Below are 23,432 nucleotides of genomic sequence, written 5' to 3'. Positions count from 1 at the left end.
CCTTATATTGTTAAATGTTTTTTTATCAATTTTATTCAGATTAATATTTTTATTTATACAAATCATGATAGTATTTTCTTTGATTTATATATTCCGTTATTATTATTAATGGAATATTTTTTTCTTTTAATTCAGTTATTTTATCATTTACATTTATTTCCTTTTCTTTCTTTTTCCGTTTTTTTTCTCTCTTTTATTTCTGCACACATTATATGAATGAATATTTTAACACTAATTTCATGCCCTTAGTTTTTTTTTGGCAATACAAAATATAAGAAAATAAACTACCGTTTCACAGAGTTACTAGGCTAGAGAAAATATCCTAGTCACATTTTTCTAATGTTCTTTACCTCGCAGTATCCTCAAACCTATGGAACTCAAAGATGTCCAACTTAATATTAAGTAAATAGAACACTTCTCAGCTTGTAAGCAAGATAAATGAGTAACCGTTACCTCAACTGTAACTTTCATGCATAACTTTCCGATGTCCAAACTGAGTTGTAACTTTGAGAATACGAAATCTGTCAGCTTAATAGTTGTTCTCCCAACCAAGTTGTTAGATTTATGTTGTAGCCAGCAGTTAAATTTGCAAGATAAATAGTTTTTATTAAAAATGTAACTATAACATGCAGTATAGGACTCCAATGGGAGTCATGCCGCAAAAAAAAAAAAAACTATAACGCATACGTTGTAAGCATACTGGTATAGATACTTATTGCACGAAGATGGGCGCTCTAGTATAATTATTCAATAGAAAATGAAGTTTTCATTTCTTATTGAAATATTTTTTGCAATTATGCACAGCCCATACTGGAAAATTCCAGGATATGAAACAACGGAAGAAGCCGCACTCCGTAAAGACTTTTTTTTCTGAAAGTAGATTCTGAGTTTAATACTGGATGCCAACACTACACCGTACGTTTCTACTCATCATAAAATATAAGAATGTTTGATTTCAAAATGTTTTATATTTCTCAAGGCCTTTATAAGGGGTGTATTTTGTGGCGGTCCCACGAAATGGAAACTCGACCTTTCCACTCTAGTTAGAATAGGGTAGTAACCTGTAGAATAACCCCTCCTCCACTCCCCCCCCCACCACGCATATCAGAATTTCTATAACAATCATATGAGTTAAATTATGAAGTTTTAAATATGAATTGTATCGATTAATATTCATTATTTTAATCTATTTATTAATCGAATGGCATCCTTTTCAGTGGTGAAAATTTTTTTCCAATAAGAATCAATAAAAAATATTCATTTTAGTTACAGTAAATTGTATATAATAATTTACTCAAACCTTATGTAATTTATGTTTAAATATAGATATAATTTTTTTTTTTGGATGCATATGTACAATTTATATTGTTTTTTATCTTACATCTTATTTTATTTTTATTAATTTTTTTAGTGCAACTAATAACTCTTATTTAACAAAAATATGTGATATTTTCAGAAGTGAGGGGCGAATAGTTAATTCTTGTAAAAGCGAACCCTTAAAAGCTAATTGAAGTCCTTGTGGAAATTGGGGTTGGAATGTTTCATAGAAGCTCTCTTTCCATTAAGCTTTGTTTCTCATACGTATTCAACCTTAGAATTCCTTTCATTACTGCCTTTTGTAGCGTTAACTTGCTAAATTGCTAAGTATACTACCAGGGCTAAGAAAAAGCTTACAATATTACAATATTTTTCTGTCAGAGTTCAACTTTCCAATTAATTGCAAAATGGTCATTATGACTAAAATCCTATTTTTAAATTAAGGAGTTGAGCTTTTCTAATTGGGTAAATAATTTTTTTTTTAATATTTATTTATGGCTATTTACAACTGTAGATTATAATCCATTTAGTAAACTGATCTGTGATACAGGCGTGTAGAGAAAGTACTTATTGGTAGGACTCTAATGACATTTTACATTAGCTGGTCTCGTGGCCATCTTCTTTTCAGGCGCCTCGGAGGATTTTCAGGAATGGAAGAGGATGCAAGATTAGAAACTAGGGGGTTTGAGTGGTTAGAGAGTTTATAATGGAAGGAGTGATATCTGGTTAAGGCTAGATCGGTTACATAGGGAACATTAAGGTCTTTATGTATGATTTTATTTGTGAAAAAGTAAAGAGCATTGAGGATTTTACGAAGGATTTTGGATTGTAAGGATTAATACCAGAGGAATTCGAAGGTTTAGTGGACCCCCAAAGCTCAACTCCATATGTCCAGATTGGCCTTATATCAGTCATATAGATCAGTCTTTTGTAATGTGTTGGAAGTTTAGACCGTTTGTCTAGTAAGTGCTGTAATAGTCGAAATCGACGTGCAGTTTCCTGTCTTTTCAGTCTGGTGTGAGGATTCCAGGTTAATCGTTTGTCCAAATGTAGTCCAAGGTAGCGGATCTGTTCGACAGGGGTAGGAGTAACATCATTAAATGAAACTGTAGGGCAGTCAGTAGGTTTACGACGAAGGGTAAAGGTGATGTGAGGGGATTTGTTGGAATTTATCTTAATCCTCCAATTACGACACCAATCTTCGAGGGCTGGATTTTAATTTTACACTATTATCACTCTTTTATCACATATATGGGATTGGACATTTTGGGATACATTTAATGGGTTATTATTAACAGCGAGCACACATGTGTCATCGGCATACGTGGTGAGGATAGTGTTAGGATTGGTTGGAATGTCAGCTCTATAGACGGTGTAGAGGATGGGACCAAGGATACTACCTTGAGGAAGGTAAACAATTGAATTCCACTTTTACACAATGCAGTACCATATTTATACTGTGGGTCCCCAACTCGGGGTTCCATGAATTGTTGGACCCCCTAACTCAAATAATTGACAGCATTCTAGTAAATCAAGCGGTGTCCAAGTTTGGCCGTTTTTCCAACCAATAAAACAACCTGTTACAATTTTTTTTTTCGTACCCTTCATTAAAATAAAATTAGTATTTCATACATATATGATTCATGAAATGTATAATATATACTTTACTGAGTCTTCTCCCTTTGATTGCCTTGTGGCATTATATAGCCTAACGCTACGCCATGTTATTAATGAAAAAAAATATTTTATTTGCCAAACATAAATGGTTGTATATATTTTCTTGCGGCGAGTAAGAATGTTGCTTATAATAAAAAAATAATAGCTCCTTAGTGGCTGCTCTGGCCTTTGTCATCTTTACTTCATCCCCCCCACTACTGTACTCCGGAATGATTTTTGTACTTTTAAAATATTAAATAAAATAATGATTTTAACTATCGTGTTTTCTATTAGCCAAACTTGTTCAAATGGCTTGAATGGCTCCATCTCTAATCCATACAAAGAGACCTATCTTATCCAATCCTTGCTTTTTAAAATTCATTCATTCATAAACTTCTAATTCTTCTCGTATCCAATCCTTACAATTCAAAATCCTTCGTTTAATCCTCAATGATCCTTACTTTGTTACAAATAAAACCATCCATAAAGACCTAAATGTTCCTTATGTAACCGATCTAGCCCATTATAATCTCCCTAACTACCCAAACCCACTAACAGTTTCTAACCTTGCTTCCTCTTCCATTCCTGGCTATCCTCCGAGGCGCTTGAAAAGAAGATGGCCTCGTGACCTTATATTGTAAAATGTTTTTAGAGCTCTACTACTGAGTAGTTTCTCTACATGCTGTATCATATCATTATCATTATGTTATTATGATCAAATTTACCTGTTGTATTTTTTATACAGTTGTAAATATCAATAAATAAATTTTTAAAAAATTCATTCATAAACACCCTAACCTCCTAAACCCACTTGTTTCTTACCTTGTTTGCTCTTTAATTTCTATTAATCGTCCTCTCTGAAAAAGAAGGTGACCTCAAGACCTGATATTAACTTGATGCACTTTTTAGTTTTAATAGAGTTGTAAAATCGAATGGTTGCTCTACTGTGTGCATACTTTATAACCCATCAGGCAATATTAAAAACTTATAAAAAATTATTCAGATAGGACAAGTAGAACACAGTCGGAATATTAAGACTTTTGTGTTTATGTTTTGGCCAAAGAACCAGAAAAATGAAGCCAAAGTTTAATTTATAATGGTGTAGTGGGATTACTAGAGAGTCTATAATAATGGATTAGTCATGCTCTGTAGTAGGTTTTTACTACGTCTAGCCTCTTGAAAATAACTCTTGTTCATTGAGCGATGGTTTCCCATACCCAAGCAGCCCAGAAGGAAAAAAAAGATGTCATCTCACAAAAAAATTTTATTATTTTAATTTTTAAAAAAATAATATTTGTTGACTCTGCCAAGGAATGTAGATAGTATGTGATAGAAAAAAAGATTCATTTTTGAGCTCTTCCAAGGAAAAATTACAGTTAGAGAAAATTGCATTTTTTACTTAGAATATAAAAATAATAATGTAAATTTTATTAAAAAGTTAACATTGTAGTAAGTATTTAAGGTGTACTTATGCTGAAATTTTCTGTTTTATTAAGAATTCCAAACCCTTAAAACTACCTACATTACTAGAAAGTCTGATTAAAGATTATTTAATGTAGAAATATACAGTCATAAAGCAATTTTTTCTTAAATAATGAAAATAAATATATAAATAAAAAATAAATAAAATAAAATAAATTTTTTTTGTTGAATATCATAGAAATTGGTGCTCTAACGAAGATGAACGTTACCAACTAAATTATAGCATATTCAATTTAATTTGTCAACTAGTGGGCATATGTAGGTCTGATAGTTCCTGAAATATAATTTTTCATAAACTGAAATTATTTTTCGAAAAATCAGAAATCAACGTGCTAAAATATTCAGAAAATTTTATCAAGAAAGCTATTACTACTCAAGAACTTATAGACACCTGTACGTCGTTTGTTGGAGTAGTAGTTTCCATGATATTTGCCAAAATAAATTGTAAAAATATTGGTTTTAATCATTTTGAAAAATGTATCTTGAGAGATATCAAGCGTGAATAAGTGTTTTTCTAGTTTTAAACATGAAAAATTAATTTTTTGTAACGATTTGAAACAACCACTATTTTTCTTTCCCCCAGCTATATGCTTAGCAGATTCATTAATTTTTATTTGAAACCATATATAGCTTTCATTAATGTAATCCAAAATTGGGGTTGAATAACTTGACTTTTCCCCCATGCTCTTGTGATGGACTATATTGTATGATCTATCATTAGTGCTTAAAAATAAATTACTAAGTTTAGATTACCTGTTTTATTTTTTGAAAATAAATTTATTAATTTTCTAATCAAGATCTGAGCAAATATAATGTTGGAATCCCTTGGTCATTATCCTCACCGGAGTGTTATGATGACTGGAGCCCCACCGCCTCCGCCCCTCCAGGAGAAACGTACCTCTCCACGGGCCCGGTGCCACTATAAAAGCCTGGAGCCTGCTTGAGGACCTTGCTCAGACCAATGTTAGCAGCTTCGCCTTCAAGACCTTAGCACCGTCTGGAATGTATACTCGCCGGGATGCACGGATACACCATGTAAGTAGTGCTGTGTAACCTCAGTGATCCATGTGGTTTACATGTGTGTTGTGATAGGACAGTTTCTTGTAAGTGCAACTTACGGATTGTGGGGGTAGTTCTTTAAAGCGGAAAGAAGTTCGGTCACGGTGTGATGCGTCTTGGGTTGTCAGACCGTTTGCCGATTTGCTTCAACAGTTCTTTTCGATTTGCCTTTGAGCTTCGCAAATTGAAAAACTTTTATTAACAATTTATCTAACTGTTAGCATTTAAATTTTTAACTTTTCACATTGCACAATAAACCTAAGTATTTCTAGTTCTCTTAAGTTTAATATCCAAATCGGAATTCATATGTAAAAAGAACTTTTAGTAGTTTGGTAAACGATCAAAATTTATTTTGGTTATCCTATATAGTTTCGTTATTAGGCTTCTGATTAAATCGATACCTTCTAAAGAAATATTTATTTTGATTAAATAGACCGAAGAGTATAAGATTTTTCATTGCTATCCTCCCAATTACAGTTTGGACTAACCCCATTCTTCGATTAAGTATTAATAATCCTACAGAATATGGAGGTTTCATCTTTTTTAATACTAAATCTATTACTTACGGAAATTTAGATTTTTCTTTCTATAGCATGAATAAGAGATAGGTTGAATATTCTTATTTAATAGGTCTGCTTGTCTGTTGCCAGCTCAAAGCAAGGATTTTTCATTTACTGCTGTTTTTTCCAGTTTTCCTGCTGTTTATCGAAATTACTTAATTTTAAAGGATATTTTATTCGTTTTTGTTAATTTAATCGTGTCAAATTTCATCTTATTTTTAAAGCAATTTACGAATTTAACAATTTTTATATTGAAAACATATTAATATATATATTTTACAATTTTTATTGAATTTAAATTTGGGATTTCTTGAGGGAGATTACTGAAAAACACAAAAAACAAGGTTTTTTTTTTGTTTTTGTATTTGAGGTATTTTATAGACTGTCAACTGGAGTTAATTTTTGACAACTCTTATAGCTTTTGGGGAGTCTGTAGCAAGACTTGGGTAAAGAAGGCAAGGTACTATCTTTTGAATACGTCCAGTTAATTCTAAATAAAATCAGAAATTTTCTTTTTGTCAAATGTGCCATTATTCAAGCAATAAAGCGACTTATCTAAGTGATTCAACTTTTTGGAATTGTCATTAATATAATAATGGAAATATTATAATTATTTCAACAATTATGTCTACCGTACTGAACATGATTAGTTTAATAAATTTTTCCTTTTATTATGATAAAACTGAAATTTTGTCTTGCAACGCTCTTTTGCTAATTTTTTTTTTTGACCCATTGTAACAAATTACGAGGGAAAAATCTTTTTTTTTTCCTAAAGTAGATTGCGTAAAATGTTTTATCCGTAAAATAAACTATCGGAAAAATGTTCCAGGAAATACGGAACTCGGAAAACCCGACCCGGAAAATATAATTGATGCCACGAACCGTGAAAATTGAATTGGCGTGTAAATTTTCACCGGACCTAATCACGAATCGACTACAAGTGGATTCCGTCTATTCGAGAATCTGAATAACCTACAAATTTACAAAAAAAAAAATCATTTTATAAAGATTTTTGGAATTACATATGTAGGATATGACTAATAATAATGATTGTTTTAGCTAATTAAATAATAATCAATAGTTTAATCTTGTCATTCAAAATAAAATAAACCTTGAACAATTCTTTTAACCATATTCTCCTTGTAAACAGTTGAAAATATCCAGAAAGGTTTTATTTGTTTTACATATTGCCTTTAATACCGATTTATATTTTAATTTTGAAATTTTGTTGCAAATGTTGAATTCAGGATAATTCGCATTTACTATGTATCAGAAGGTTTCCATGAATAACAAGCGACCCACTTCCATGAGCAAACAACCCTAAACCGTCAAAGGGGACTTTTTCTATCGAGAGAAGGACCGTTTTGGCTAACATGCCTCAGTAAATATTAAGGGATTAAATGTGTATTCCTTGATTTTATTGCTAACATTAAAGAAATAAAACATATTAAAATATTTCGAAAGATGTGAAAAATTATATCCAGAATAATTATGAATATTTCAATTCCAGGTTGTAAAAAAAAAATATATTTAATGACAGTTTATGCCTTTCAAAAGGGAGCATGAGACAACGAAGTCTCAAAAAAATTATTTTTATTTCGACTTAAAATCAGTGAGCATTAGAATCAGGACCAGGTCCACTATCACCTTTTTGGTTCTAAAAAGGAACTGTATTAATCAACAAATGATTCTAAGGAACACCTTAATAAAGGTTTCCTTTAAATATGCACATTTAGATTTTCCTAACGAATTCTTCTTTTATTCATAGAAAGTCCTTAAGGTCGATTACTTTCCTTAGAAGAAAAAGCGTGAAGAAGCTTTTATAAAAGTGAATTTTGGTATGAAAAGTTAAAGGCGTTCACTTAAAGGAAACCTTAAGTAAAGTCTTTCTTAGTATAAGCAAGGTCCCTAAACTCTATTTTTCGAATCACGAGAAAAAGCTCTATAATGTTTCAATAAAACAAAAAATAATTTACTTACTCTACTAAAACCTTTAAAAACCTAAATCGAAAAAAACTCCCATCAATACCTAATTTTTAGTCTCGGATTCATTCAACAATTTCTTTGACTTTAGTGGCCGTGTTTCGAATCCATAAAGGATAATAGGAAGTAAGTTAGTGAAATCTTCTGTTCTCTTTATTACAGAATCTCTTCAGCCAAATTTAAACGTTTTCGTGTTCATATCTATACCAAAAAGGTATCTCAGTTTTTATATATATATTTTATTTGTATTTATTTCTACACCTAAATTAATTATCAATATATTTCATTAATATTAATAATTATTCTATTATCATGTTTATCCTTCTCAGATTTCTTGAATACTTCACAATTAATCAATTCATATGTATGCAGATAGTAATGTGTTGTTTATTTAAACATTTTCTTACGATCCTGTATCTATCAAGAAAAACTACTTTTTGAATCATTTTTGAGATCTGTAGTCATTTTCGATAGTTTGTCTGGGGTGTAATGATATTATGTGACCACACAATTGTCCAGTAACCCCTGATACTTTAATGATATATTTTTTCTATATTATTGTACCTCTTCAAATTATCTGTTGCAACTAGGGTTTCACATCCATTTATTACATGCTTACTAGATTCATGAGACTTCAAGTGGAGGACTTCTGTTTCACAAAGATATGACCTGTCTTTAGCTACGCGACTAAAAATTATTTGGCAATTTCATACTCATCGAACTCCTTATATCATTATTATATATATTATTATCGTTGTTTTACTTAATAATAACAGATCTTTAACGAAGAAAGAGCTTATCAGAAATTATTTTAATTAAATTAAAATTAAACTTTTCCTCTGGCATTATTACTGTTACATTATAGATGGTGGAGAGAGAGTTATAATTTTGATGAAAGCAAACTATTGTGTTTTGCAGTGACCTAAAAGCGAAGTTAGAGCAACAATTAAATGTAAAAGGAGGTCATTGGAAGTAATTAATAAAATTAAATTAGTTAAAAAATTTTTAACTTTCAAAAATTATCGGTCTGAATTTCGATAACATTTTGTAAAATGTACAAATATACATTTGTATATATTAACAACAAAACAGATTTATTTAGTCCTCTGTACATTCTCTATAATGTTCTTCTAGCTTCAACCAACGTCCAGTCATCTGCCAATGCAAGGTACAAAAAACATTAAAGTTTTTTGAATTTTTTCCCCTAACGTGTAGAATATCAGATACTCTATAAAGTAGATGTTCTCTGGTGACGATCCATTTAATATGAGCGATTTAATTGTATAAAGTAATAAAAAAAAAATGATGAAATTAATGAGCGATATGAATGAAACTATAACGAATAAGCACTAAAATACCTGTAAAATCTGGATTTTTTAATATGATAAAAATGAGGGTTTTTGTTATTAAATGCTATATTAAAAGAATAAATAAATAAAATTGAAATTTATATAATAATAATGATACGTGATTATTTCGTATTCTTCACTTCTGAATTCTTCATACATTCAGAAAAAAAAAGAACTTTGGGATTATCTGTTTTATATATTTGCAAGTCTCAGTAAAGTGATGACTTAAAATGAGATAATTTTTAAATAGACAATAATATAAACCTCCTCTTAAGTTTAATTTAAATAAAATAAAAAAATGTCAATGCCTTTTAAAATATTAAACTGCACTCCCTCTCTCTCTGTGACTCGATGTTCTGACTCAAATATTATGACATTATCTTATTGTATTTTATTATTTTTGTTAAAATTTATAATTCACAGACGCATGTACCCTGGATATCGTTTACGACTTCGGATATAGCGAGGTATCGGATATAGTGTGGAATATTTCTGGGCCCGTTATTTTGAGAGCCTTGCCAATGTATTTTAAGCCCTGCGAAACTATTTACTATTAAACCCATGTTTTGAAGGGGGAGGAAATTCATTTTTATCCGGTGAATTGTTTACAGTTTAGTTTTATTGTTTCCTACAAAAAACAGTATTCTGTATAATAAAACTTTTCACTTTGAAGGAAAAGTATTGTATGGGTTAGTGAGACTAATATCACCTTGGCTTTAGAACTGAGTGATATACTCTACCACATGGTATGCTGAGAAATCAAATTGAGGAACAATCACTAAAACCAGAAGGATTTGATAAAGTTCTACATTATCATCCAAATAAAACAATTTATTAGTTTTCAGTAGCAATAATTGATTTTAAAAAAATACTTATATCGACGATTGCCTATAGTGAACAGGTCCATTAAAAGTCGTTATGTACGGATATCATTTTATTTATATTTATTTTCGCATTTTTTATTTATTTATATATTTTTTATATTCTTAATTAACAATGATTTAAATTAAATGATTTGTTCAGTTGAAATGGTCCAAAATACTCTTTCTAAAGATGATCCTTCAGAAGTGAGTACCACTAAAAGACTTTTTTTAATCTTCCTAATTAACAAAAAATTATCTTCAAGTACCTAAGAGTATTACGTTACAATACCAAAGAGTTATCCACGAAATTGCTGACGATTGTAGAAAAAAAAAAGAGGAAATAAGAGCAAAGTGATTGTTTCGAATTACTTATTTATTTATTTTTCAAAGCGTGAAAACTTCCTCGAATTTCCTTTCAACGCCATTACGTGGTTACTTTCCTTTTTTTTCTCTGGAGACGAGCAATTTTCTCGGTTTGCATCACTTCATCTCTGTTCCTTATCCTACAGGATCCGTAAGAGTAACATAATACTTAATTCCTTCAACGATTTTGATTATTTTCGCTTTCGAAATCCTTCGGTTTGTTCAAAGGGCGACGAAGTTATAAACGTTTGATAAACCGCAGAGGAATACTTCTTGGGTTTCCTAGATTATTCGGATTGAAGGACAAAGGGAGGAACGCTTTGAGCTGGAGTCCAGAATCCCTTTTCCGTTATACTTGTGTTGACCTCTGCTGGCTGTTATATTTGAACTTAGTTCTATCGGCCTGTATACCGCTTTCGGGGTTAGAGTCTCCTCGAATTCAGTAATCTTATCTCAGGCAACTAGTTCATTTCCTCTTACTCCCAACAGTACAAGTGTCGTTTAGCAAACCTACACCTCCACTCCGTTGTATCAGCGGTTAATCTAAACAAAGTTTGAGTTAAATGTTTTACTTTTACTGATATAAAGAATATATAGTAAGGGGTAAGTATTACGATCGTATGAAATTTCAGATTTAAGTTTTTGATGCCTTACAGTCCAAAATCCTTCGTAAAATCCTTAATGTTCCTTACTTTGTCACAAATCAAGTCATCCATCAGGACATCAATGTTCCATATGTTGCCGATTTGGCCAGAACCAGATACCGTTCCTTCCATAACAAACTTCTCAACCACCCAAATCCACTTGTTTCTAACCTGGCTTCTCCTTCATTACCTAATAATCCTCCTAGGCGTCTGAAAAAAAGATGGCCTCAAGATCTTCTCTAGAAATGTTATTGGAGTTCTATCAGTGGGTAGATTCTCCACATGTTTGTATCATGTCACCTACAACAAATTTACTTGTATATATGTGTATACAGTTGTAAATAACAATAAATAAATTATTAAAAAAAAAAAAAAAGTTTTTGATGTAGATACATATTTTGAGTCCAAATTACTAAGCATTGCAAAATGGTATATGTGTCTTTCTAAACAACCTAGCTCGAAATAAAATGTACAAAACTAAAATTCCAGTAACTTATTTTAAAATAATCAGCTTGAGGACCTGATAGCAGAATGTGCTGGGACTGGGTGTCAGATCGCTTAGTTCAGAAGGTTACGGTTTCGAATCCCTCCTGGTTGAGTCAGAATTTATTTCACAACAGCCCCGAGAAATCTTGACATTACCACTATGAGGCTGTTTATTTCCTCAATAGATGACTTGAGCTATGAAAAAAAATCGATCAAGTATAAGTGCAACTTCTAATCGAAATCGATTTACCTTTTGTTCTTAAAAATTGTTTAAACTATTTTGATTTTCTACCTTAAAATTTATTTATTTAAAAAAAATAACCAGTTCTCATTCTTAGCAATAATAAGACTTTGATCAATAACCAAATGAGTATAAAGGAAAAAAAAGTTCGAATTAGACAAATTCGTGCGTACTTATATCTCTCCTGATTTCGTACACACTACATGGCTTTTTTTTTTTTTTAATGTATTCTTGGCAGGAACAAAGTTTATATTCATTATTTTCAACTCGTAAAATTCTAACTAAGTAAGTTACCTCGTTATAACGTCCAAATTTTCATGTTATAAAGCTCTGAAATATTTTCAAAAAATCGAAAATTATAATTACATATTTTTTTTTTAAATTTATAACTTTTTCTTTTTTTATTTGAGACTGATTGATCTGAACTTTTCAGTACAGGTAGGAAGCATCAATATAATTGAAACTACAAACATCATTCTAAGAAGTGTTCGGTTATTTTGATAATAAGCTTTCATGGATTGAAGGCTTAACGGACGCTGGTCTAATTTTTTCATCAGTTCCTTTGCTTTCACTTCCTAGAAAACAGTTCGCTAAATTTTTTCCCGTTATAGAAAACATTTATCTTACTAAATAACTTAATAAATCTAAAATATATTTCCGTGATTAATGCTCCTAAAGTATGGAAATAATTAGAAAATAAAGAGAATTAAACTGTCAAATTTTAATCATCCTCTGAACGTACTTTATGTGTAAGGCGGAACTTAAAAACCTAATAATCAATTATAAAATTTTATTTTAATAAATACTTCAAACCAGGACCATCAGTAAAGTAGATTTAATTGCTTCATTTTTTTAATTTTTTTTAATGATTTCTCGGTTATAGCAATGTTTTCTGAGAGCCCAAAGAGTGCGTTATAATAAAGTTTTACTTTTAAAGAAAAAAGATAAATAAAATTGAACTTTTTTCCTTTATAAAATTTAACTATTTATCAAATCTTCCGCTTAAAAATTAATTTAAATCTTAAAATATGTTCAATAGTTTCATTTAATCTCTTAAGATATAACGCCGAAGTAGTTTATGGCTACTTCAAGTTTGTACCTTCTGTACCTAAATCGTTTTGTCTCAGTTTTAAACATCAGTCTCTTCTGGTAAGTAGCCGTGGCATTTAGAAGAAATATAAGGTATGAGATAATAAATCCACTAGAGAAAAAGCCAGAATAAGTGATATGACAACCCAGGAAAGAAGCTTAAAAACTTCCAGACTCATTTTTCTTTTTAGGAAATCTGTCAGAAATGATATCTCTCTGCTATAGCTAATGACTTTTCCTTAAGGGATGGATTTTTGTACACTAAAAGAAAAAAAAATCAAATTGTATTAGCTTGTATTGCAACATCAGATACAACAATTTTCTTACTTGGCATTATTATTATTGATTTTCTCAAAAATATTAAAATTAAATATTCACGTATTCGTATTACTATTTTATTCCATGATGAATTATTTGGCCTCCTAAGTCAAAATTATATGTGATTAGTTAAAAACAAAGATATAATTTTAATTAAAAAAAGTTTTATACGTAATCAATACTTAAAGTTTATAAATATTTTATCCAAAAAATACATAAAAAATAATTTATCATTCTAAAAACTATTATTTATTATTTAAATATAGCTAATCTGCCAATATTATGAATAAACCATCAGTAAAAATAAATTATAATGACATCTAATCATCTAATTATCTAAGGTGTTTTCGTCGTCATTTCTGCTACTTGCAATGTTTTTGTTCATACCAAGATGTTTCAATACTCCTTTAGAAGAAATAAATTTTATTTAAAGTAATTTTAGGACCTATGAGATCGCTGTATCACAGGAAATAAGCATAGTGTGATAAATATTATTTGTTGACTGAAATAGAAATTATTACGTAAATATTTAGGTACTATGTCAAATTAAACTTAATAAATATTTAAAATACGTGGCTTGGATAAACAGAATATATAAATATATCTGTACATATTCTCCCACAAGTTCCAAAGACGTTATATCTTTTTCTAATATGTATCAATTTCAGTTTACATACTACTGAGAGAAAAATTGAAAACTCGAAAGGGACTTTTTAAGAATTTAATTCTAACTCTTTAATAAAGTATAACTCCAGAATCCATATTTTAAAAAAAACCTTGAGCTATTAATAAAAATTAATCTCTAAATTCTGAATGCTAAGGTTCTAGAGGAATTATTTGTTAACTCATTGTTAGTTTTTCTTTGCACTCGATTTTATTTTTCAAATGCCCCTGACATTTACGCTTACTTTAGGATAAAATTTTAAAGCAAAACTATTCTATTTTTTTTTTCTTTTGGAACCGCAAGTTGTGTTGAACAATCCACTCTCGCTCGATTGCGTCCCTTGATCAAATTTTAGAAAAATAATGTACTTCATAAAAAGTTACAAACATAGATAAGATCTCTATTTAACTTCATAGGAAGTTTAGGAAACATTCGTAGGAGATTTATTTAAATAAAAATTAAAAAATGTTCACCATCTCTAAATATAATAATAATTTCGACATTGGTTACTTCCGTAGTTTATCTATTTTTTTTAACTTCCTTATTTTTGCTGACATAAATGAGGAAAAACGGGTTATCCTACATTTTATCAATTAACTGTAATCACGATGTAAAAGTCGAGAATTATTAAGAGGGTCCGCTACGAAGCAAAATTCAATCCGTCCAGTTCAGCAGAATAAAAAATGAGTTATATATTGCACAAACATTATTATTTTGGCTTTAATTAATGGTTATTTTGGGTAATAGTTGTTTTTAAAACTATTAAACCTCGTATAATATTTTTTAGCTGGTTTGAACTCCACGGCGAAGTAACCATACAATTACAAGAAAAAAAAAAGCCTGAATTCTTACAATTTAACGTTATTTATTTTAGATGGGGAAAGAAAAATAAAAAACAACCCTCTTCGATCATTCGGTTTTTCCTCTATTTTCTACTTAATGAATAGTGTTACCGTAACGAAACACTTTAGGATATGTGAAAAGCACTAACTTTCACTGCTTAGTTTCGCTGACTTTTTTTTTTTTGCGACGTGTTACTTTGTGCTGGTGATTATCATTATTTTTTTTAGACAATATATTTTTAAAAAAATCGAATTTCAAACTCTTTAAGAAAATATTCAAATTACATCATAAACCCGCTTATACGTCCTAGTTGGGACAGAGAAATCGCCTGTTAATCAGGAGTGCATTAAAGAAAAACCTCCAATTTAATTTAACCCATATTTTAAGTAAAAATAAAAATAAAATACGTAATACAGGTAATTTGTTCATTAATATATGATAAAATTAAATTTATTTAACAATTAAAAATATATAAATAGTTAATTTAAGTGTACAAGAGATCATTAGGTTTTCAATTTCTGTTTCCACAGATCTTTATCAATTTATTTATTTATGCAAAGGAAAATTTACTTTATGATATACATTTATTTGCTTCATTTAAATACTGCTATTTTATTGTTTAATTAACAAAATCATCAGGGTAGTAAGATAAGCAGACAAGAAAATGGATAATTTATAATTATTTCTTTTCTGAGAAATATATATGCGAGTGTTTAAGGAAATGTTATGAAAATAAAAATTAATCAGTTTTTTTAAAATTTATAATTACTTTTTATATAACATATGAAATATTATACAATTGAATACTTTCTTTTCATAATATTAATTTTCACACATTATATTGAAAAATAGCATTAATTAATTATTATTTCTGGTATGTTATATACCTCTATTTCCAAAAAAAAAAAATAATTTCAATTAAACTAACACTGTCCAATTATTAAGACCTACCTCTGAGAGGGCCTAAAACAAAAACAATAAATTAGGCTATAGTTAAAAAAATCTCAACGAAACCCTCTTAAGAAATTACATAATTATTGGATACTTACAGATATTTAATAAAACCACCCATGAGGGTCTCGACGAAAGAGTGAAAGAAAAAGGCTATAGAAAAAATTCATATTTACTTTAAAAAAAAAAAATTACATGTTGTAATGAATCAATAAAAAGATCATGTCAGATCAGTAGATCGGATTTAAGCTTGGTATAAAAAAAGATCACAAGACAAAGAAAAGGCAATCCTTCCTGGCCGGACCCGCCCCACTAAGACACCCTGGGAGCAACGGTCCTAAATCACTCTTGAAATATTTACTTGAAACGGGAAGAGGAAACTTAAGATATTTATATAGAGATATTTTAAATAACAGTAAAATAAAAATAAATTAGAAAAAAAAAATCGTGAACAGCAATGTTTTCCCACTAAGTACTTATTTTCCCCTATTTAAAAAAACAAAAACGAAATTTATGCCCATTAATGCCTGAAAACTTCAAAAAATAAAAATATGGGAGCCGCCTTATTGGTTAAGCGTGAATGCCGACCACGTAACTTTCTTTTGTAACCGTTGGTTAAGAAGCTTTATTTATTGTCAAATACAAAACCCAAGGTCCTTTATAGTAGTTTTTTTTCTAATATATAAAAAAATCTACATGGAATAAAGCTTGTTATAAATTGTAGCATCCAAAAACGAGACATAATCCGAAACCTGGTTTTCGTAGCATGGAAAAGACATTCAAATAACCCTAATTTTAAATTGCACGTTTTCACAAATTTGAACGTTCTAGTTTTTTCTGCACAAAAGTTTTATACATAAAATGATTTTATACATTAGCTTCCTCATATCTCGTAAATTATAGACAAAATTCAGGTTTTTAATCGGAGTGGTTTAGTTTATATATATTTGCGTAAATGTAGTTTAATTCAAACAAGGGTAGATAAGTTTTCCCATGTATTATAAATTAAACAATAAAAATGTTTATTGAAAGATATGAATGGGTTTTCACGGAAGGATTTTGCACATCGAGAGTTCTTAACTGCAGGTTTTTTTTGTTTTTTACTGCACATTATGATTATGCCTTCTTTCTGATTGGTGGGTTTGGTACCTGATGGGCGGAATTATTTTGATAGGGATTACATGTATTTTTTTTTTTTTTAACAAAATGAATTTATTTCTCCCCAACTTACATATTTACTCTAGACACCGTTATGGTACACTATTCTTAAATTATTTAATAATTTTTCGTTACTAATTATATATTTCTTTAACGATAAGATATATATTATATTTTAAACTAATAATTAATAATCACTTGTATTGTGAAAAAAAATATCAGGTGTCTTGAAAATAAAGTTTCCAACTACTCAACAAACCAGAATCGCAATGGAAATGTCTTAGACAAAGTAATCCCCAAAGTGCACCTGGTCACTTATTAAACTTTAGGAGATGAGTAATGGAAACTTTTCCCCCTTTTCTGTCTCCTTCAAGTTGGATGGAAAATTTCTGAACATTATTTTCCTCGTTCTTCTCTTTCTCATAAATGGCAATAACTATATTTTTCTTCTGCAAGTGTATGGTAGGATGTAAACAGGGTTTCAGCGTTTGTATACTAGCCGATGAAAAGACTTGCTCATTTATTTTTTATGATATTCGATCCCTTTGTGAATAAATAAAAGGAATGTAAAAAGGTTTTTAAATTATACATGAATACAAAAAAAAAGTTTCACTTGAAAAAACTCATCCCGAATCACACCATTTCCAGGAGACCATTTATCGATCGGGGGAGGAACAAATTTGTTGGAGAACTTCGCAGTACGTGTTAAAAATAATTATATCCTCTTTAGTAACTTAAATAATCTTCAATATGATTTATTTGTAATTTTAATTTAAATGTAATTTATTCTGTGCATGTCTGGATTAGAGTCCTTCAGCCTACAAGAGAGGATAGTAATCGTTATTATTATTTAGAAAAAAATTACAATAAAGAATCATCAGTTTTAAATTGTGTTTTATATTCATTTTTTTTTAACTACATTGTATATTCTTTTATAGTTGTGTAATTATGATCCTCAGATAAGTACGGCTTAGTGAAATTAATATGCTATAAATATTCGATATATTCGAAATAATGGAATATGAAATATAAAAAAAATCGAACATTTTATATTACTATTTAGTTTTAGTTGTGTCATTATTATTTTAGACAGATGCTAATTATAAACAGAAGTTAAAAAAATATAATAAAGAAAAAAAATTAAATTTGTACCGCTACAACCCTTGAAGGTTGCAGTACTTTGTAAGGTAATTAAAAAAGTACTGTAACAACCCCAGGGGTTGTGCAAGGAGGTGATTCGGTCAGATCGGTCGACCGTCAGATTTTTACCTACGGGTACCCAATTTATGAGGTTGCGTAAAACCCGGAGGGCTCCCTAACACACAGTGCTAGGGTAAAACAGAAAATATCTGCCAATAATTCGAAAGATGGTACTTGGACTTTGTAGCACAGTGCCTTACCAATGAGCTATCCACCCATACTAAAAATAAATTATATAACAAATTAAGGAATGATTATTAATTTAAATATACAGTTTTCGGCAAAAAACACACAATCGCAAAAATAAAAATCATATTCTATCCATAAATACCTACTTTTTATTTTATTTTTTCTAAATAGTTTTTAGGAATCAGGAGCGTTATTAGAACTAAATCAGTGATCCCAAATTACACTCTCTAGCTGTAAACTAAGAAAATGCATTTCGTGTCTTCAATGAAAACCACACTGATCCAAAAATGTAATACTTTTAATGTTTTATACCATATATAAAGACATAACTGTAAATTTGAAATAATAATTTACGATTTTATTTTATTTAAATAACTATTTATTAAAAAAATAGACTGAAAAGCGTGAAATATAGGGAACAATGACAATTTTCCTTGGGAAACTCCTACTTTTTAAAATCTAACTCAGGTTGTGGACTCCCGTTCATGAAATCCAGCAGTGAAACCTCTTCTGTTCCTCATTTTCCAGAGTTTTAAAAGATCTTGCAAGAAACATTTTTACATGTTTAGACAGTGCGATCTATGCTCTTAGTGACAGATTTAGTTGTTTTATGATATGTGTTTTTTTCTCACTATATAACACCATTTTTTTTTAGGCGCTTTTTAAATATAGCTCAATTAAACAATCTTAAGTCTCCTCTTCCACTTTTAGGCAAATATTTCAAAAGTGATATAGGACCGTCGCTCCCTGGGGGTTTTAGTGTGGCGTGTCCGGGGAGGATTGCCTTTTTTGTGTTATTATCACCTCTTGTGAGATTGTGATACGTCGAACATCGACCAACCTACTCGTACCTTTAGGTCATTATTTTTTTTTTTACTACTTTGATTTTTCTAAAAACTCCTTAAACAAATTATTTATATAATTTGATTTGATTGAGCAGACTGTACCACAACTATTGGGTTATTTAAGGAGTTTTGTGTGAATGAAAATTTTTATCTTGTCTCTACTTGAACACTGTTTACTGCTAGATTTGAATTTAGCTTATAGTTCTTCTAAAAATTAAATTATAAAAAAAAATAAATAAAAGTAAATATTTTGTGATATAGATCAGGTTGTTCCGATCTTCATTTATGTGCATTTGTTTCGCTATCGTATTTATACTGAGTCTATGATCCAAATAATTTTTTTTTTTTTTAGAATTTTGATTCATTATTATTTTTGTAATTAATAATAAAAATTTTTATTTTCTAAATTTTTTATAGCTATATTTTAAACGACATAGATTCGAGTTCAAAATACTGTGACTTCAGTTCAGCAGTCATTTGATATAACTTTTAACTTATATTTTATATGAAATATAAATAATATATAAACTCCAAAAATCATTATTAACGAAAATGATACACTGCAATGTATCCACGAGATAAAAAATCTAATACATTTTAAAATAAAAAAGGATTTCTGTTTCACAGTCGAAAATTCCTACCTATTTTTTTGGGTCAATAATCTAAGAAAACAATATTTTGAAACTGAGTAATCAAAGTAATTAATATTTATTATTAACAAGCCCATTAACAATTCAATGGCGTTTAAGTCTGAATAATTAAATATTGAGACGTTGCTAGATCGTTTGTGTTAATTGGAGGTTCAGAGTCAGCAGGTTAGTTATAAATCAACAGTTAATTTCCCTCGGGTTTCACTTGGTTAGCTGGTGTAGTCAGTTTTCGGGTTTCACACTCTGCATTCCGAATGTGCAATACACAAAATGAGATAATAAAAAGAAATTATATTAAATCCATTATAATGTGTACTTATTTAATAACCGAAATATTAGTTGCGATCATCTAAGGAAAAATTGTTCGTCCATCTGCATCAAAAAGTGAAAGAATAACAGCAGTGAAAATGTTCAGCAATTATCTACATTCTTACTTATAAAAATTATTGTATTATACTATACAATAATGAGTCTTCACTTATTCTGGAACACGTTCCTTTAGAATAAAATTATAGGTTTGAGATTGGAAATGGATTATTGGATCATTAGAGTAAAAGTAAAAATAATAACAAAACTATTAACACGTGATAAAAAAATAAATTGAACAAAATAAATGATAATTGATACTAAAGAGTGAGTAAGACTAAATAAAGGCACAACAAAGGCCTTTATTTACATACATTACAACACAATAAAGGCTAAAAATAATAATATAGAGTAGAAAGCAACAAATCAACAGATAAATAAAATAAAATAAATAACATTAAATCAAAATGTAACTTTTAATAAAAATTAAAAATAGACAATTAAGAGCATATCACTTAAAAAGTATATAATATCTATTTGCAATACAAAAAATACTAAAATAATTGGATGGTGATTTTTTGTGTATTAAACAATACATAAATAAATATAATACTCATATTACGTAAATAATAAAATATTCTATAGATTGACAATATTTTATATTTATATTTTAATTGACCAGAATATCCATTTCAGTTATTTTATATCTGGATTGAGTGGAAGTAAATAAATAAGCGGTATTTGAAAGATGTTTTATTTTTACCTCAAGATATCCAGATGCACCATTATATCTTTTAAAGATTAGATTTATGTCTATTATATCGATGAACATGTTAACATCGGATTTTCACCAACTATAATATTATATATTAAATTCACATAATATATTGATGCTTGATGCTAAGAATTAAAAGGTCTTCTAATATAAGTATGAGGTTGACAAAAATTAGACCAATAATTTATCACCTTTAAATTAAACTGAGACAAAAGGTTTTGATGGCTAACATACAATTAGTATTTATATTATTTATAATTTCTACCTTTACATTTTTTTTATTATAAATATTAGGTTTTTTCACTTATAAAAATAATTGACAACCAGAATATTTTCAGACTCCTCACGAAATAATTCCATGTCAGACAAAGAGCTGGCCTTTTTTATTTTGCAACGAAACTGGCTTTGAATAAATTATAGAAGCAAGGAAGGGTGCGGTATTAAAAAGATGGTTTTGAATAATTTATTCTCGTTAACCAAATACCATCGTAATTAATTTATACTTTCATATTTCAATGGATTATTCCTATCTGTCATAATTAATAATTATCATGATAATTAAAAATTATCAAATTGATTCATTAGGAATCAATGCCATGACACTGGAGCAAGCAGTAACTCTTCCATGGCTGTATTCAGTAAACTTTTAATCAAGGAAGGCGATCATTTATCCAGTACCTTTTAGTACTTTTTATTTATTTTATTGTTAAATTGTTGAGAATTAGAGAGAGAGAGGGAGTCCATCGGTGTTAATTTTTGTAAACCTATATGAATTGCGTTTTTGTCTAGAACCACAATAATTAACTGAAAATTAACTTTATTTCTAATTTGACTTACCTACATATACTTTTTTTTTTGTTTAATATCTTTCTGGCCAAAGTTTTCCAAGATATTCTATTCATACAGGGAAGTTTTATATCCATGGGTCCGCTATGAAATATATTTCAACCCACCCAAGTCAAATTTGAAATGGTATCGCTTCTATCTCGATTGTAAAGGTGATGCCTTGACACTGAACCATGGTCTATATGTCAGTTATTATATATGTTGTAAAAGTAAAAATTGCAATCATAAAGACCGGAGATTCGAACGGAAATTCACCTTTTTTAATTCTCTTGAGTCACCATGACCGAATCTTACGAAATTATCAAATTATTGTTTAAATAAAAAAATTTTATTCTATTTTAGTCTTAAAACATCTTTTATTCCTTTATAATTCCTCTTTGAGGCTAATAATAGGATACAATTAATTTATTTGAACAATATTAACCAGTCTCTATAAAGTTTAAAGATTATAAATATAGTTTTTATTGAAACAATATAAATTACAAACGAATTTCATTATTGACGAAAGTAGTAAAACAAATATTTTCTCCGGTGTAAAAAAAATGTCCAGACCTAAAATATACTCTTGAAGAGCCAAAGGTTTTAGGAAAATTCATAACTAACATCCAGGTGGTCATACAATGTAATAGATAGTAAAGAAAAATACATAAGTAAATGTACTTAAATTTAAATTGTTGCTATGACAATGATAAAATTCTTTTAATGTTTGATCCTTTTGTTTTCATGGAAAGCTTTTTTTTTTCATCATTATTTTTATTTCTACTAACGCATCATGGAAATATAGTAAGAGAGAGTATTTCCATTATCAATAATAAATTTATGTTTTGAAACGAACAAGGATTCGTTTCAATTCAAATTTGAATGTTATGCGTTGCGCGCAACTCACCTGATTTCTTAAGAAGCTGAGTCAACATCTTGAGGACAGTTAAAATTATAGTTTAAATAAAAATCCAAATATATATAATTTTAAAAGTATTTTCTTCAGTTTTTGCATAATTTTACTTGAAGGTAATAATTAAAAATAAGTAAATTAAAAAAATAAAATAATCTTATTTCAAATACAGGAAAAATTATTATCAAAATTCACATGTAACAATATTCCAATATCGATTTTACATTTGTTTGGATCCGTTCCAGAACTTACTAAGCAAATTTATGTGCCATTAATCCTTTTTATTTATCGCTGCTTTTCTTTAGGTTTATTATTAATTTATGTTATATTAATTTTTTTTATAAAAATATATAATTTCTAATGCATAAATTTTAACAGCATTGAAGTTATTGACTAGGAATAGTATGCCATGGAGTAGGTTCCAACTAGTCTAATAAGACTCATTTGAATATGCTGATGCCATATAACCCCATCTAGGGACAACTGTTTCCATCAATTTGTTTTTTATTGTTCCATATCAAAAAATTCTCGGTTATAAAAATTAAATAATTTTAATCTTCAAAATATTGGATTATGCAACAATATATTAAATAAATATCTGTAAAATGTCTCGTATTAAATGGATTCTTAAAATAGCATATTAAAAATTAAAACTAAAGCAACAGATATATAAAAAATATTTCTTAAAACATTCTTTTTTTTA

General features: G+C 28.9%; 1 protein-coding gene across 1 annotated transcript in view; it reads left to right on the top strand.

The window, feature by feature from the left end:
• The first annotated feature begins 5,409 nt into the window (after positions 1–5,409).
• The window catches only part of LOC106679900 (protein IWS1 homolog), a 23,561-nt gene continuing 5,538 nt past the window's right edge, over positions 5,410–23,432 (top strand). The window contains exon 1 of the mRNA XM_014419290.2: positions 5,410–5,490. Coding sequence (XP_014274776.1) covers positions 5,458–5,490 — 33 coding nt within the window. The 5' untranslated portion in view covers positions 5,410–5,457. The remainder of the gene's footprint in view (positions 5,491–23,432) is intronic.

This window comes from Halyomorpha halys, unplaced genomic scaffold (assembly GCF_000696795.3).
Source record: "Halyomorpha halys isolate HHAL.00 unplaced genomic scaffold, Hhal_1.1 Scaffold230.1, whole genome shotgun sequence".
Lineage (NCBI taxonomy): Eukaryota > Metazoa > Arthropoda > Insecta > Hemiptera > Pentatomidae > Halyomorpha > Halyomorpha halys.
The sequence above is the reverse complement of the archived record's forward strand: the minus strand, read 5'-3'. Positions and strand labels throughout refer to the sequence as shown.